At 39.9% G+C, this 17,482-nt stretch overlaps 1 protein-coding gene across 1 annotated transcript in view; it reads right to left on the bottom strand.

The window, feature by feature from the left end:
* The window catches only part of SRBD1 (S1 RNA binding domain 1), a 207,178-nt gene that overhangs the window by 89,564 nt on the left and 100,132 nt on the right, over nt 1-17,482 (bottom strand). Inside the window, exon 16 of the mRNA XM_063123963.1 lies at nt 10,984-11,066. Coding sequence (XP_062980033.1) covers nt 10,984-11,066 — 83 coding nt within the window. The remainder of the gene's footprint in view (nt 1-10,983; nt 11,067-17,482) is intronic.

Here is a 17,482-nt window from a genome sequence, read left to right as displayed (position 1 = left end):
AGGGCATCAACTTCCTATCAGACTAAGTACTTCAAGATAAGAATGTAAGAACTCAAGAAAAGCCACGCTGGATCAGACTAAGGTTCTATTTAGTCCAGCACTCTGTTCACACAGTGGCCAACCAGCTGTCGACCAGGGACCTACAAGCAGGACACAGTGCAACAGCGCCCTTCCACCCATGTTTCCCAGCAACTTGTATATATAGGCTTACTGCCTCTGATACTGGGGATAGCACATAGCCATCAGGACTAGTAAAAAACCCTTTTAACACCATGCAAATTGGTGACCATCATTATGTCTTGTGGTAGTGAATTCCATAGTTTTACTGTGTGCTGTGTGAAGAAGTCCTTCCTTTTACCTGTCCGGAATCTCCCACCAACCAGCTTCATGGGATGAGCCCAGGTTCTAGTATTATGGGAGAAGGAGAAAGATGTCTCCCCATGCATAATTTTGTACACCTCTATCATGTCTCCCCTTACACTATTTTTCCCCAAGCTAAACAAATCCAGCTGTTGTAACATTCCCTCTTAGAAGAGATGCTCCAGCCCCCTTGATCATCAGCATCAGAGGCCCTTCTCTGGATTCCCCTGCTATATGCATTGCAGCATACTCTTACTTGGGAGAGGGTCTTTTCAGTGGAGCTTTCTCTCTAGAGAGGCTCACCTGCCACCTCCTCTTTCTGATGCAAAGTGAAGGCCTTTTCATTTACCCAGATTTTAACACTTTTAAACTTCCATTGATCTATTTTCCTTGGATCATTTTGTTATTGTTATTTTTATGCTTCTTTTATAGATGTTGTGAGCTTCGGCTGTGGGGCGGTATATAAATGTAATAAATAAATAAATAAATAATTTGCTGTTTTTGCCTTATTTCGTATATAATGTATTTTAAGAAGTTTTTAATATTTTATTTAAATACACCAGGATAGTGTGTTAGAAGGGTGGGGCATAAATCTTAATGCATACACATACACACACACACACCTCTTATAAAACCCTTACCATGCAGCACCATGTGTCACCCCTTTATTATAAGATGAAATACCTAAGTACATGTGCTTCCATCACCTTGGGACAAAGCTTCTAAGGGAAAAGGGGGATATATATATATATATATATATATATATATATATATATATGCCCACTTTGGAGACAAACTGCACATTTTAACATTGACAGCAAAACCCCACAAATCAGGCCACTGAACAATCATTTCCCTGCAAACTGTGTGGTTTACGCATATCTAAGCAAATGGCACATGGCTCACTGGACGTTTTGTTCACCTCATAAATTAACCACCTCATTTCCCTCATCACACACACACACACACACACAGACACACACAACACCAAAGCACCTTCATGCATATTTGTTTTAATAAAAGTAATAAAGCAAGTCCAGAAGTTATAGTTGTTATGACATAATCACACCTCAGAGATTTAAAAACCACTCAGCTGCACATCATCCTTCAAAATCACTTTTTGCAAGCAACTGTCTCAAGACACCAACCTTCTATTGTACCTGAAATGCCCTGCAGTCCTATTCATTGAATATATATATATATATATATATATATATATATATATATATGCACACTAAGTGGAAAAACACATCTATACGCATAACTACTATTAGTTGGCTGACATACATAATTCATAACTGCTAAAGTTAACATAGGGAATCTATGTATATCTATGTACATTATATTTATTCGAAAATAAAACAAAAAATAAGTTATAAGATCCTGAATAATGCATTTGGACATAATGCTGAGATGAACTTGATGGACCATGTTCTGATCTAGCATAGCTCTTCTTAGGTTCTTAACGACAGTTAGGATTAACCGCAGTTTAGGGTTCAGATGACCTGCTAAACTGAACTTAATTTAAAATACAAGTGGAGGGTTTTGAATTTGTGGCTGTAGCGAAGGAGGAGAGGATTCTGTGGGTTCGTAGATTCTCTAGGCTCATTTTTATAATACTAATGGCACAATCCTATGCATGTTTAGACAGAAAAAAAGTCCTGGAGCATGCTGGGAATTCTAGGACTTTTTTCTGTCTAAACTTGCATAGTATTGCACCCTAAGTGTGCACAGGGATGTGGGGGGCAGGGCCACTGTACATGGCCCTGACCGTCTGCCCACTTTAAGCCCTCATGCGCTCAGTTGAACACCTGAACAGGGCTTAAGTGTATGGTGTGTGCATCAGGGTCCAGTCAGTGGAACTTGGTCGTTCTAGTGAAAAACAAAGTGGCTCCCCAAGCATAACGTGTGCCCACTCCTGCTCTAAGACCATCTCACACCAATGGGCTGGGGCTTGGGAGCCACTTCGCTGCAGGATGAGGTCATGTGGCTGCAATATATAGACACTCAAGTGGGATTGATCCACAGAGTAGCAGCGTGTGTGTGTACTTCCAGTAAGTATTATTTTTTTCTCCTCTGTATTGCATCAAATATTTCTAATTACTGTTTCATTTCCACAGCACTTTTCAATGCACAAAGTGCATTACCATTCCTAACTTACACATACATGCATAATTCCTGAGTTTTATATCACCATGGTACCAATACATTAAAAAAAAAAAAATCCTGGATCAGACAGCTTTCCCAAAACTTCAGCACAGAACAAATGAGTCGACCACAGAATGAATGAGTAGAGCAACGTCAAAGTGTTTCGTTATTTTCAAAGCACGTTTATCAAACAGCATATTACATCAGACTTGCAAATTACTTCACAAAAGTTACAAGCTTACAAATAAAATTGTACTTGCCTGCTTCCTCGTGTACTTATGTCAATAATATGTAGTTAATCAATAACCTAATGAAGCAGGGGGACACCCCAAGCAATCTTCTCCTACTTTAAAAACGCTTCCCTGCTTGACAGCTTGAAGGCAATTGATACTTCTCACAAGGAGAATGGCTTTTTATGTCTACAAGACAATTTGCTTCCTCTGCTCTCATAACGACACAAGTTGATCCCCTGTTGGATCAGACCAAGCGTCTGTTGCATCCTGCGTCCTGTTTTACACTGCAGGCCATCTACATGCCTCTGGGAAGGCCACAGCAGGGCATAAATGTCATACACACACACACACACACAGAGAGAGTCACTGCTGTTGTTTACTATCATACATTAATGTAGTGAACTACTTAAGAGTGTTGGACTGAGATTTGGGAGATCTGGTTTCTAGTCTCCATTTGACCATGAGGCTCACTGGGTGACTTTGGGCCAGTCACTGACTATCTGCCTAGCCTACCTCACAAGGTTGTTGTGAGAATAAAATGGAGAGGAGGAAGACCATTTAAGCTGGCTTGGTTTTCATGCAACATAAACATTTATTACATTTTTATATTACGTAATAGCTGCACTGGGGAAGCCTGGGGTAAGAGGAGAGTGTGCAAACCCAAGGCTTGCTGCAGCTTGTTCTCGTAGCACAAAAATATGAACCAGCTTGCTGTTGTCAATCAAAAGCTCAGGAAAACAGAGCAGTGTTAACATGCCACCTAAATGCAATAATAATGGTACCAAGGGAATTTCTCTAGTAAGGGAATTCCAAAGCCACTACAAAAAACACCCTCTTCCCATGGCAGGAAAATGCAGAGTCCTCAAGAGTCAAAATATAAAATTTTCTGCTTGCTTTTTTAAACACACACACACACACACACACACACACACAAATAAATGTAAATATAACTGAAGGGGCTAAGCCAGGGATCTCAAGCCTTTTGGAGTGGGTGGGCACATTTGGGAGTTTGAGGCAGTGTCCTGGGTTCTCTCACAAAATGGCTGCCAAGATAGATATGGCCAACCACAAATTTCCCAGAATTCAAACTGGTGAGACTAAAAGAAAAGTAACTTGCCCAACAAGGCAGAGGTGGAGTCTGAGTTCAAAACACAAAACTGCTCTTTGAACCCCAATAAAAATAATGCTGGCTGGCAGCATCTCACTTTGCAGAAAGCTAGACTCCCCGGGAGTTTAGATGTTTTACTTTAAAATATTAAGAAATAGAATAAAAACCAGGAGTAGCAGGGAACCTAGCAGACAACAAGAGAGCTATCTGTGGGCACACTGGCACCCACAGGCACCACATTGGAGACACCAGAACTAGAAGACAAACTTCTCATTCTGCAGTGCCATTTCTTTAAATTAATGGATTTTTAAGTGGGTCGTTACTTGTGTTATGCCACTCCCTGAGCAACTGCTAAAAGCTTATTTTGTGTTAAAGATGAATGCTGTAAGCAGTTCCACAACGAAGCACAAGAGGGATGTTAAGATTCGCTTTCAACAAAGCCTGATTGCATACATACCTATCACTAGCTTGGCATAGAATCCAAGCATAGAATCTCATACCAAGGGGTGGAGAAAACTTCCATTCTGCTTGCCAGGAGAGAAGGACTCTTGGCATCCCATTGGGATACAACTGAGAAAACCCTGCTACAGTTTAATGGACCTATTCATGGCACTGAATGTCTAAAGAATTAGGTACAACAACTTTAAAAAAACCAAGTCTATATTCACATGACAGCAATACCGGGCTGGTCACTTGAGATTATTAAAGGAAATCTCCCACTGTCAATTAAAGAGGAAGCAATCCTTTGTGAAACAATGTTCCCTTAACTTCCAATGGGTTATTTTAAGAAACTGGTCTTCAATCCTTTTCCGTCAATCTTGATTTTAATTTTTAAGTTTTAGATACCAAAAGGCTTGACTGTAAAATATCCAGTTTCGTTTTGGAAAGGTAAAGGTCCCAGAACAAAACATTTGAAAAGAAAGAGGGGATGGGGGAGGAACCCTACACATTAAACTACCAAGGGAAGAGGGAAAGGCCAGGAACAGGGCAAGAGGAGAAGGCATGGCATTACCCGCATTGTATTTAAACTTCACATTAGGTATTCCAATTATACTTTATAAAATCCTTCTTTGATCAGGACCCTGGAGCAATACATGGAAACTAGGGGGAGAAATTAGTTCAACTGTTTTCCCTTAAGGAGCCTACATATAAAAGCATTATTCACAGATTTTATTTGACACAAAATGCTTCAGTTACATCTGGAATGAAGTATGCTTCCCTTCTGGGGGTTTGAAAAACTATACATATTATCTCTCATATCCTTAAAGGATGTTGATTTCCCAAATGTGCTAAGGAGAGAAGATTTCACAGCGTAGAACAAGGAGGAATGCATTATTGAGAGGATTTTTTAAAAATTTTGTTTGTCAATAAAATCTTTAAATGGTTTATATTCTTACTCCTGTTACATTTGTGGTGTAGGAGACACTGACTGAGTTCAGACAACACAACAACCAATGGTGGTTTAAAAAGTCAAAGTTTGGTTATCGTGTTGTGTGGTGTAAGTTTTTTAACCAAAAGTTGGTTATTTGGCCAAAATAACCAACACAAATAACCAACAGTGTGCAGAGTTCATTATTTGAACCACCGTTGGTTATCATATTGTGTAGAGGGCACTACTGGTTATTTCCTCGGCCAAGGTTGGTTATTTCGTCAGCCACAGAGTCACAAGGCAAGACCGGTCAATGCGGCAACTGTCTCTGTAGTCCAGCAGGCAGGACAGATTTTCGGCAGCAATGGCTAGTGGGAGGACTGAGGGGGAGCGAGAGGGCGAGGATGAGTGAATCAACTTAACACTGATCCTAATCCATATCATGGTTGATTATTATCATGTTGTGTAGTGAGTACCCCCTAGATAAACAGTTGATTATTACCCCACCATTGACTATGGTGTTGTCCCAACGCAGCCAAAGCAGGGCTGCTACTTTCCAGGCTGATTTAATAGGCCTGCTATAACATTAGATGCCATGGGGCATATTGAGGAGTTCACATTGTGGCTCCACCTCACCTTGTCTCGTCCCTCCCATAACATGGGGACAAAGCTGGCCCAGTCAGAAGGAGCCATGCTGCAGTAGCCCTCATGCCACAAATGTAACATGAGCAAAAGAAGAACTTCCCCCATTTCATCTCACAAACCAAATCTCAGGGCCTTGCTACACCTGCCGGATAAGCCGGCAGGGAGGAGGGGCGACGGCGCGCTAGAGGTAGCGTGCGCTGTTGCCGGCTTCTACACGGAAGATGCGAAGGGACAACGGGAAGCCCCGTAGCGTCGGCCCCTTTTTTTTTAGTTAAAGGGGCCATGTGCGCTGGAGAGCCGCCAGAGAAGGTAAGTGGGTTTTTTAAAAAAAATAAAGGCCCTCCCCCGCTGCCCCTGATTCTCCGCCAATGCCTGATGACCCCCTTCCCCCTCGCTCGCCCGTCCTCCCCCCATGCCCCGTGCCTTCTTCCCTCGCCCGATGCCTTCTTCCCTCCCTCCATGCCCGGTGCCTTCTTCCCTCGCCTGATACTTTCTTCCCTCCCTCCATGCCCCGTGCCTTCTTCCCCCCTCTCTCCTGCCGGGTCCAGCCTTCCCCCATGGCCCCTATCTCCCCCCCCGGATCCCCCCCGGCCTGATGGGCACAGCGCTCCTATGAGCGCTGTGCCCAGTCTGTGGCTTCTGCCAGCTACTCGCGAGTAAGCGAGCAGCCGCAAAAAGCCACGGACCCTGCTAGACCTTCCGCAGCCCTGGCCTGAGCTGCGGAAAAACCGGGCCATAAGCAAATTCGCTTATGCCGGTTTAAGGGAGGTTTCAGCGCAGCCTGACCCCGGATTCCCCTGTGTGTCATCTGGATGCACAGGAGGGAAACCGGGCCTTACACCGCGCTAACGCCTCGTCTAGCAACAGCCTCAGTCTGAAGTCTCTCTAATACAAAAAATGAAATAAAGTCTAAATCTTGACTTAGCAAGGATGTGTTCATAAAGAATTTGATAACACAAGTTTCAGCATTGTAAAAAACAAACAAACAAAAAGGATTCACTCTTTTAAAAGGAAAACAAGTTTCTAGACCGTAGAACCAGTGATGCAGGGAGGAAAATTTTCCACTTCTAAAAACACATTCTAATATTTATTTTTAATTTAATATCTCTAGACCACCTTTCAGGGCCGGAACCTTCCCACCTCCCACCCAGGCCCTCAAGATGGCTTACAACAATACAATCCCATATAGTAAAAACCCATACAGCAAAAACTGATACGAAAACTAGGAATAAAACATCTTGCCTAGACAATAGTAAAATCTAAAACACAACTACAACTACAGCTAGAAACCAAAAAAGTCCATTAAAACATAATCAGGGGAAGGCCAGAGAAAATAAGTAAGTCTTTTGGGCTTTCCTAAGAGCTTGTAATGATGAGACCAGATGGACCCCCAATGGGAACCCATTCCAGAGGTATGGGGCCACCGTAGAAAAGCCCATTTCTTGTGTACTTTGTGTTATGATTAATCAATCATAACATCAATTAGTAACATAATGAATTGATGCAATACTAGTCAAACCGGGCAGTTTCAAAGTTGTGAATAACTTTATCCAGATGACTATATCCCTAGGAAGCATATAAATATATATTGCATGCATACACTGTCTATTCTTTACTTTATTTTTTGTAAATGGTGGGGGGCGGTATAAACAGAGTGGTAAATTAAAACCAAAAGTACACATAATCCAAACATGCCAAATCAGATTCCAATTGCTTAGGGCATTGAACAATTTTCCAGAAAACCTTCCAGAGGAGTTTTTAATTCAATATTTTCTGGAAAACTCACATCACTGCTTGGGCCGCCACTGCAGCATGACATTAAAATGATGATAATGCAAGACGGTTCATTAATGTATTTTTTATATATATATATATAAAGATCTAGGATGTACATGCTAAGCAGGCCAGTGTGAAGCAAGAATGCTGGGCATTGTACTAGACGCTTCTCCTGCAGACATCCGATTGAAAAGAAATGCAATTTTTACAAAAGCTGGATCATTCTCATGTCTGAAAAAGAGATCCAGCACATAATACAAGCATCACTGGTTTTCCCTATATCTCATCATACATATAAGAATTCACACACACACACACACACACACACACACACACACACACACACACACACTTAATACCAAGATTCTCATCAAAACTGGAAAAAGTGGGGGGAAAGTCATTGGTACCAACAGCAACTATCATCAGATCATCCTTGTTTTTATCTCAGGATGGACTTATCCAAGAGGTCTTCCTCTCTTCAAACTTCTGAGTTGAAAACAAATAACTAAAGTGTGCTTAAAGGAAGAAAAGTCATAATCACTTAATCCTCTCTCTTTAGACTTGTTCTATTGCCCACGGATAATCAGTCTTTTGACAAACAAGTTGAGCAATTTGTCTCCCAAAGTGGCACTGAATGCTTGGGTGATTCACAATTCCTTTATGCATCCTATATACCTTCTGGGGCGATATTTTCACTTAAAAACTTCTGACAAGAGGATTTGGCTACCTAAAGGTATTCTGCTCTGTATTGTCACTGGGGGAGTGGATAGGAACTGGCAAAATGCACTTGTCCTCTTCCTGACATCAGAGTATTACAACACCTTGTCTCCACAATAGGCCAGTGCAGCCTTTAGAGCACCAGAAGATTACTCAAGCAGCTCAAGTCAACGTTCTAGCAAATGGCAGGAGCACATCACTTATGCAAGGCCTCTCTGCTCTTCTGATTTGTGTACCCTTACAAGATTTATGGATAGAAGCCAAGAGGCACTGGTCACGTATTTTGATCATGAACTGATACTAATTTACAACCCACCCACCCCGCAATGTTTGGCTGTTATGCTCATTTATTAATCAAACTACATTCTGTAGTTTCTACATTTTTTTTCAAAGTGTTTTTATCAGCTCCTTGATGCCCACTCAATATTCTGAAAAACTAGGAACTTTTCTTTTACCCTTTTGGAGAAGCAGGAGCGGCTATCAGAACAGGGGTCAGAGCAAACACTGCAGCTTGGAGGTGTCTGTCGTGTGTAATGATTGCACTTGACTCTCCCCATTTGGGTGCATTCAAGGTTTGATCAAGACTGCCCTCTCATCTGAGCAAGAAAGCTCCTTGGTTGTATGTCCAGCAGCTTTCAAGTACCCTACATCTGGAGGTTTGCCAGAGTCTGGTCATTTTTGAAGAAGTGGTATAATCTCACATCCAAGAACAGATGGATAGTATATTTTGTTTGTTTAAGCCTATTATAATTTATATTTCATCTGTGTTCATCACGTTTAGCCTTATTAACAAGAGAGCTGGAGAACAGTAGTAGCTAAGACCTTGAGCTGGGAATTATCTAGACCAAATTCCACCGCAGACATGAACCCATTGGGCAACTTAGGGTCAAACTAAACATTTGGTTTTTATCTTCCTCCCCTCCCCCATGGGTAGTGGTGGTGGAATTTCTCCAAAAACATATGGGGGGATTATTATTATTATTATTATTATTATTATTATTATTATTATTTAAAAAAAACCACCTTCCTGGACTACTGAGGTACCGATCCAAATCAGGGCTACATCTGCTTACATGAGACTAGGGATAGCTAGTATGTATAGTTCCATTACGTGTGCTTTGGCAAACATTTGTTTGGCCCAAAGAATAAGCTAATACTCTCTCAGGGTCAGAGTAGACATGCCACTACACAGTTTATAAACATTTCTGCGTTTTGTTTTCTTTGGGACCATAGTATACAAGGACAGAAGGCATTGCCTTTTCTTCCCTTACTGAAGTCCTGATGAAAATCAGCTTCCAGAAGCATTCTTTGCAGGGCTAGTCACAGCTTGGAGGGAGACAATTTTCATAAGGACTACAGCCAGGGAGTGAAAGGATTAAATCTCCCTGCCCTGTGCACTTCAGTCCCAATGAAAACTGTGATGACCTCCTGCCTTCTCTCTCTTTCTCTCTCTCAATCCTATGTACGTGTACTCAGAAGTAAGCCCCATCAAATTGAATGAGGCTTTCTCGAAGATAGGTCTGTACAGGATTCCAACCTGAAAAACACAGATGTGGTTGCTAATGACACATTAAGTATTATGTGAAGTTTGCCCCTTCATCTTCCATCAGAGGAAATCGTAAAATATTACTGTGATAATGTATGAAGTGGCTTGAGCATACTGGAAAAAAAGTGCTATATCTTTGATTTCTGTCATGGACTGTTTGATGCTCAATGGGTATCAAATCTACCTGCTTCTACTCAATAGTGGAACTCTTAAATGTGTCACTCAATAGAATTACTGTCCATCATTCCCAATAATCCATTCCCTCTTGAAAAGAGCTCTGCTTTCATTGAAAATTTGCCTGTGTCACAGTATTTATACAGAAGGGGAGACATTCTGTTTGCGATCACGTCTACATCTGCTGAATGAGACCTCTAAAACTATATTGCTTGGTGCAGCATTTCCTCCTCCCCCTCCCCCCAAAATGTTTCAGGATTCACTTATGCTACAATCCCCTTTCAGGAAAGAATTCCAGAGGGAGGGGGGAATGCTTAAATATATGTTAAACATAACTTTTCAATGCAATGGATTCCATCAACTTCAATACATGGTTACATACAGTTTATGGAACATCCAGTTTCAGAATCACTTGGAATTCCACCGATATACATATTGGCACAAACATTGTATCATTAAAACATTTCACAGTGGACCTTTAATTAATTAAAAGTATGTGAAATAAACACATTAGCTCAAGAAAGATCACAGACAAGGACACAGGCCAATAGCTTCTGAGTGGAGAATCAATATCTTATAGTATTTTCCCAAGAGAGCTTAAAAAACCCATTGTTGTAGCTATGTGAAAGGGAGAAGGCTTTGGAGATCAAGTTACCAGCCTGATCTGATGTTTTTAATAGACAATAAATCTGGCTGCAGCCATTGCTAAGTCTCAGTCGCAATCGTTAAAGCCAGAGAATTTTTAAAGACAAAACCTGCACAAGGACTTATAAATATTTATGACCATTCCACAAATCTTTTAAAGCAGACATATAACTAGTTGACACTTAATTACCGAGCACTGTTTCGGTGTTTCTTCATATCATGTTGGATTATACTTAGATTAAAATGATCTGCAATTCCTTACCTGGTACATTCCGACTCCAATGTGTTTAGGCTCAATTTTCACTAGCTCAGCTAATGGGTCCTGTACACGTCTAGCTATGGAAACTGGGGGGAAGGGGTGGAAACAAAGCAGAAAATGGTGTTCTGTGAAATGCAGGACTAAGAAAGTACTTTCTGTTACATTTTGTCAAGTGTTCTTAATGTTCATTCTGTTTTTTTCTGCATGAAAAACAATGCCATAATATAAACAAAAATAAAATATCAAATGAGGAAATGCAATTTCTTGCAAATATGCCCCAAATTCTCATCAATGAAGCTTTAAAAATAAATGAAAAGGAAACTTGTAAACTGAAAAGCATAATAATTATATACTAAAATAATAATAATAATAATAATAATGCCAGCAGTAGATTAAAAGGACCACATGCTGTAGTAATCTGATATCAATATTTTCCCTTAGCTAACATTTGAAGCAAAGATTAATTAGTTTAGGCAAATTATATAAACAGCTGAAGCTTTTCTTCTACTTTTTTTAAAAATTATTTGTTTAGAAATTCTTTCCCTTCCTTCTAATGTCAATGCACTACTCAGGACAGCTAACAACAATCTAAAATCACAATGTGACAAAGTACAATAAAAATACATTAAAATAGAATAAAAATACAAGAAAGACCACAGGTAAAACATACCCTTTGCATAAAAAGGGCAAAAACTCTGTGCAGTAATTTATAAAATATGGCCTCACAATACAAAATAGTAGACAATTAGAACATAAAAGGCTATTTTCGATTATGCTGACTAAATCAGTTAATGGATTCTCTAAAAAGATTAATTTGGTTAACTGAACATTTTTAAAAATGAATTTTAATTGTAGCTGCCATGTTCTGTTAAATTAGCCAATGTTATAAGGGTACAAACATTCTATCAGCATAATTTAAGAGAGACAGTATGAGCAAGAATTATTCTTCTGTTGAAACAGCTGTTTTTGGTATATAATGCAAAAATATTTATTCATTAATTTCATTTCATTTAATATACTGCCCAATAGCCAAAGCTCTCTGGGCAGCTTACAAAGATTAAAAATACAGTATTATACATAATATAAAAATATTTACATACAAACATAAAAAACAGACACACACATATAGACATTTTTAACATCAACAATAACAAATCCGAGGACCCAATTAAAAACTTTAATCATATGCTGCCAGATGCTTGAGAGTAGAGGAAGGCCTTAACCTGGCTCCCAACAGATGACAGTGTTGGCAACAGGTGAGCCTGACTGGGGAGACTGTTCCATAATCGGGAGGCCACCATTAAGAAGGTCCCCTCCCTTGTTGCCACCCTCCAAGCCTCCCTCAGAAGAGGCACTCAGAAGAAGGCCTCAGATGATGAGGGTAGTATACAGATAGGTTCATGCTGGGAGAGGCACTCCATCAGGTATTGCGGTCCTGAGACGTGTAAGGCCTTATTGGTCAAATTTGGGCTCAGAAATGTGCACACAACAAGTACAAGTGCGGCAAAATCAGTGTTATATTTCCTGTACTGACTTGCATTAAACTTAATTACTGTATATTCTCTCTTGTGTTATACCCAGTATAAGCTTTGCTACACACATTACATAAAAATGCACAATATTTATGTATCTACTGAATCCTGTAATTAGCTGTCTGTTGTACACTTTTCACATGATCCAATCTAAAAAGCTGCCTTCTAACTTGGAAAGATACACACACACACACACACACACACACACACACATTATTTCCTCAAATATCAATATTTTGATATGACTGTTAATTGGTCAGATTAATTGTGCCCACAATTAATTGCACAACAGTTGGGAGAAATACTATATATATATATAAAGAGGTAGATAGACAGATACAGCTCTATCTGAGTATTTCTTTGCACCAGTGGAAACGGTACACCAGTAGTGCACCAGACTTTGCACCAGTGGAAATAGTGGAATTCCCAATTTTTACTGATCCCCCTTACTCATTATAGCTCCCTGCCCGCCCTCACCCCGCCCTCACAAAAGCTGTTCATGAAAGCTCGGGGACCCTGTAGGATAGTATGGGATATGGTGCTATTTTTGAGTGCCAATCTTTGGTAGAAAGGCAGGGTACAAATCAAATAAATAAATGTGGCATGAAGGAATGCGGCAGGAAGTGAGGACCAAGAAAAAGTAGATTCGATCCAGAGGGAGAGACGGGTAACAAATAAATTATTATTATTAGTAGTAGTAGTAGCAATAAATCTATAAGACATTAATAGCAGCGTTCAAAATAATAATTCTATTCATCTCAACTATCTTAACTTGGAAACAACCTAGACAATTTTGCCAATCAGGTGGTATGTAAATTAATATAAATGAAATAAATTAATTATGCAGATCACTGTTATTCCTCATTTAGAGTATGGGAAATGAGTTTAAGGCCAATTTGTTCAAAGCAACTTGTGAATTCACAAGTAAGACTGGATATGATCAGACTTCCCCAGCTTCCAGGTCTGCATTCTCTCTCCCCTGGAACATGTCTCCATACTGGAATCATACTGGATCAGACCAAACTGGATCAGACCAAACATCTACCTGTCCAGCATTCTCAACTAAATACCTATGGGAAATCCCAGAAGAAGGACATGAGTGCAATTTAGCACCACCTGCTCATGTTCCAAGCAACAGTTATTCAGAACATTCTCTGATACAGGAGGTTATATGAGTAGCTACCATTATGAGTAACAATCATAATAGTCTTAGCCTCCATTAATTCGTCTAGTCTCCTCTTAAAGCCATCACTACATCTTGTCTATGGGCTGTGTGGAGTACTTCCTTCTATCTGTTCTGAATTTCCCACTATTAAGCTTCATGGGATGACTCCCGGTTCTACTATAGTTAGTCCGATGAAAAAACTACTCCTTATCCACTTTCTCCACTCTATGCATAATTTTATACACCTCAAACATGTCTTCCTTCACTCACTTTTTTCTAAGCTAAACATTCCTAGATATTGCTCCAGTCCCTTAATAATTTTGGTGTCCCTAGGAAAGCAAGATTAAATAAAAAAGGTGGTATTTAACACACAAAAAAGGAGGATTAGGACTCCCAAATATAAAATTATATTATGTAGCTAATAGACTAAGACACATAGTAGAAAGTATGTTAGGAATAGGAGACTTAAGTTGGTTGGAGGATAGAAAAGGAATGGACAAAGATTGGAAATTGGAAAATATATTTTTTAGAGAATATAATAAAAAACGGGGGGAAGAAATAGAGAACCCCCTTCTAAAAAATCACTGGGAAATATGGTATATAAAAGGATTTACTTCCAAGTATTTCCCCAATAACACCAGTGATGTTAGGAAATTTTCCAGGGAACCTAAAAGATAAATTGGGGAAAATTTTAATAGAGGGATATAATGAAGCTAAAAAATTGGTTAAGGAGGATGAACACTCGAGAAGAATTAGAAGAGGTATTAAAGGAGAAGAATTTATCGTGGTTAAATTATTATCAATTAGAACAGTGGACAAAGAAATGGTTAAAGGACAACGGAGAGTGCAGAGAAATGACAAAATTTGAGTAGTTGATCTTAAGGAGAGAAATTGAGAAAGGAGAAAATAAAATGATAAAAGGTTTAACGAGTGAAATATATAGAATATTGGTTGGGAAGGGGGAGTCAGAAAATATGGGCAAGATGGTGTGGGAAACTGACTTGAAGGTACAAATAGGGCAACAGAGTTGGGAGGGAATATGGAGACAAAGAGTGCTGAGAAACATGTCAGTGAGGATAAAAGAGAATTACTATAAGATTATATGGAGGTGGTATCTAACCCCGGTGAGATTAAATAAAATAAATAAATTGAATTCAGCAAATTGTTGGAGAGGATGTCAAAAAAAAAGGAACGTATTTACATATGTGGTGGGAATGTGAATTTGTTCAAAAATTGTGGAAAATGGTGTTTAAAGAGATAAAAGATATTGTTGGAATGAAGATTGAAGAGACACCTATAGTGGCATTGCTATCATTATATGGAGAATTAAATTGTAATAAAGAAACAAAAGAACTGATAACGAATTTGCTGACAGCAGCAAGGTTGATCATATCTAGGAACTGGAAGGTACAAGGAGATTATCATGTCGAAGATTGGTATAAAGAGATTTGAGATATTGCTATAAATGATAAATTGACATGTAATATAAAAGTAAGGATAACAAAAATGAATGATTTTGAGGGAATTTGGAATCAGTTCCTAGAATATGCATTATCTAAGGGGAGTGGAAAACCACCTCCAGAAGAAACAATGAGATTTTGGAAACAGGAATAGATCCCGGGATGGGGGGGTGCACTTTATGTTATGGGATGATGTCAAAATATGAAATTAGAAATGTTATAAGGTCATTCAATTCTATGTATTATGATTTTAATTTTTAATTTTTTGGTTACTGTATTGATGTATGTTTACGTTTAATAAAAAATATTAATAAAAAAAAATTGGTGTCCCTTTTCTGCACCCCACTCTACAATATTTTTCTTGAGGTGCAGTGATCAGAACTGTACACAGTATTCAAAGTATGGCCACACTCTAGATTTGTATGAGGGCATCATGATATTGCCAAATTTTATTTTCAATTTCTTTTTACCTCTGTGCTGAAAGAGGTTCAACACTCCTGATGTTACATAGAGAGACAAAACCAAAAACAGTTCTTTGTTTCAGTTCAGATGCATTGACTCAAATAGTTAAATGGAATCTCTACACTTAAAGCAATATATATCCGAGTAGCAAATGACGGAAATGCCCTTTGATGAGCTTTCAGACAACATGCTAAGCCATGGTTACCCATGGTTAGTCCGCTAACCCTTTTGCAGCAAATGGTTAATGAACGTGTTTAAACCATGTTTATCTAGCCACCATGATTAGGAATGGTTCACACGACACACTAAGTCATGGTTCATGCAAAAAAATGCTTAACCACCATGGCTTAGCATGTTGTCTGAATAGGGCCAGAGTTGGTTAATGCTAGGAACAGAATTCTCTGGAAACAATGTAGGGCATAAGGCATTTTGCTGTCTGAGGCAAAGAACTAGATGGTTTTCCCCATTCCATACAGAGAAACCAACTGGTGAATTGTGGAGGGATAACACTGAGAATGGTCCAGGTGTGTCTTCGTGTTATTGAATCACCTGCTGCCAAGTCTTCACAGACTACAAGAGGACTCAAGATTAACCTTAAGTGTAATATGAGAAGCTGGCAATAAATAAGCAACAAATAAGCTGGCAATTGTATGTGTGTGTGGCAGGGGAGGGGTTTGTGGGGAGGGATAGAAGAGCAGAGAGGGCAGAAGAGGCACATGATAAAGGGCAAAGGGCAGAAGTCCACAACCTTCTCAGCACCAAAAGTCATATCCAGTGTCTCTCGGGGGGGAGGCAGGGGCTGCCCATGTGCATGCACATGCATGCCCGTATTCGCACACTAACATACTCATTCATTTCCTCACATACAAAGCACAGACAAGACCATACGCACACACTAGCGCTAGGTAAGTTCCCTTATCTATGTCCTCCTAAGCAAGGGTTCTCCATACCAGCCTTAGCACTGGCAACGAAATCCCAGGCTTTCCCTTGATAGCGCTAACAAGGGAAGCTTTGGGTAGGGGCCCCACAGCTGCGTGAGCCAGTGTCAACGTTAACCTCTAGGCAGTGTCTAGGTTAACCTCTAGGCAGCTTTCAGAGGTGAACCAGGAATTGAAGCTGAGGCACAAAGCCAGACAGTCAGAGCCGAGGAACACTGAGGAACATGCCAGAGCCAAGAAGACCGTATCGCTTCAGCAAAATCCCAGTCCAAACAGGAAGGCTTTTATAGCCCTCCTTGTCCAGGAGGATCCAATGGCCATCTTGGGTGGGCAGGGGCAGTCCAGAGCCTGAGAGTATTTCACAGCCAAGATGATGTTCCAAGCTTCAGTTTTGACAGTTCAGCACATGGGGCAGCTGCACACAGAATCACCCCAGCAGCTGAAAGTCTGTAAAGAAATTTAGGGTAGGATCCAATGCTGTCGCAGCACTAATGATGTTGTGCCAGTATATATCAATGTTTGTGTAATGTCATTAGCACCAGCATTGCAACTCTACTGGGTCCTACCTTTATTGAAGCAACCAACCATAGAAACTGCCCTTCCAAACTAGTGTCTAGAGTTTTAAAAGAATCCCATTGCTAGCAACATTTAACTAAACATCCATTATTATTCATGCATTGCTTAAAGAGGTTCGCAGGCATTTTATCAGAAAGTGAACAAGACAAGAGAACAATCCTAGTACTTGCTTATGTGAGCAAATACTAGTACATAAAGGACACACACAGAAATTATATCTCGAATAATAAAAGGGGTTATGTGTCTGTTTGACAGCACCATAGCACCAAGACTGTGAAACCTATACATCTGAAACTTGGGATGCATGCTAAGGGAATCCTAGGAGTGTGCACCTCTGGGCCTATTTTAATTTTTAATGCATTAATTAAA

The sequence above is a fragment of the Elgaria multicarinata genome, chromosome 4 (genome assembly GCF_023053635.1).
Source record: "Elgaria multicarinata webbii isolate HBS135686 ecotype San Diego chromosome 4, rElgMul1.1.pri, whole genome shotgun sequence".
NCBI classification, from domain to species: domain Eukaryota; kingdom Metazoa; phylum Chordata; class Lepidosauria; order Squamata; family Anguidae; genus Elgaria; species Elgaria multicarinata.
The sequence above is the reverse complement of the archived record's forward strand: the minus strand, read 5'-3'. Positions and strand labels throughout refer to the sequence as shown.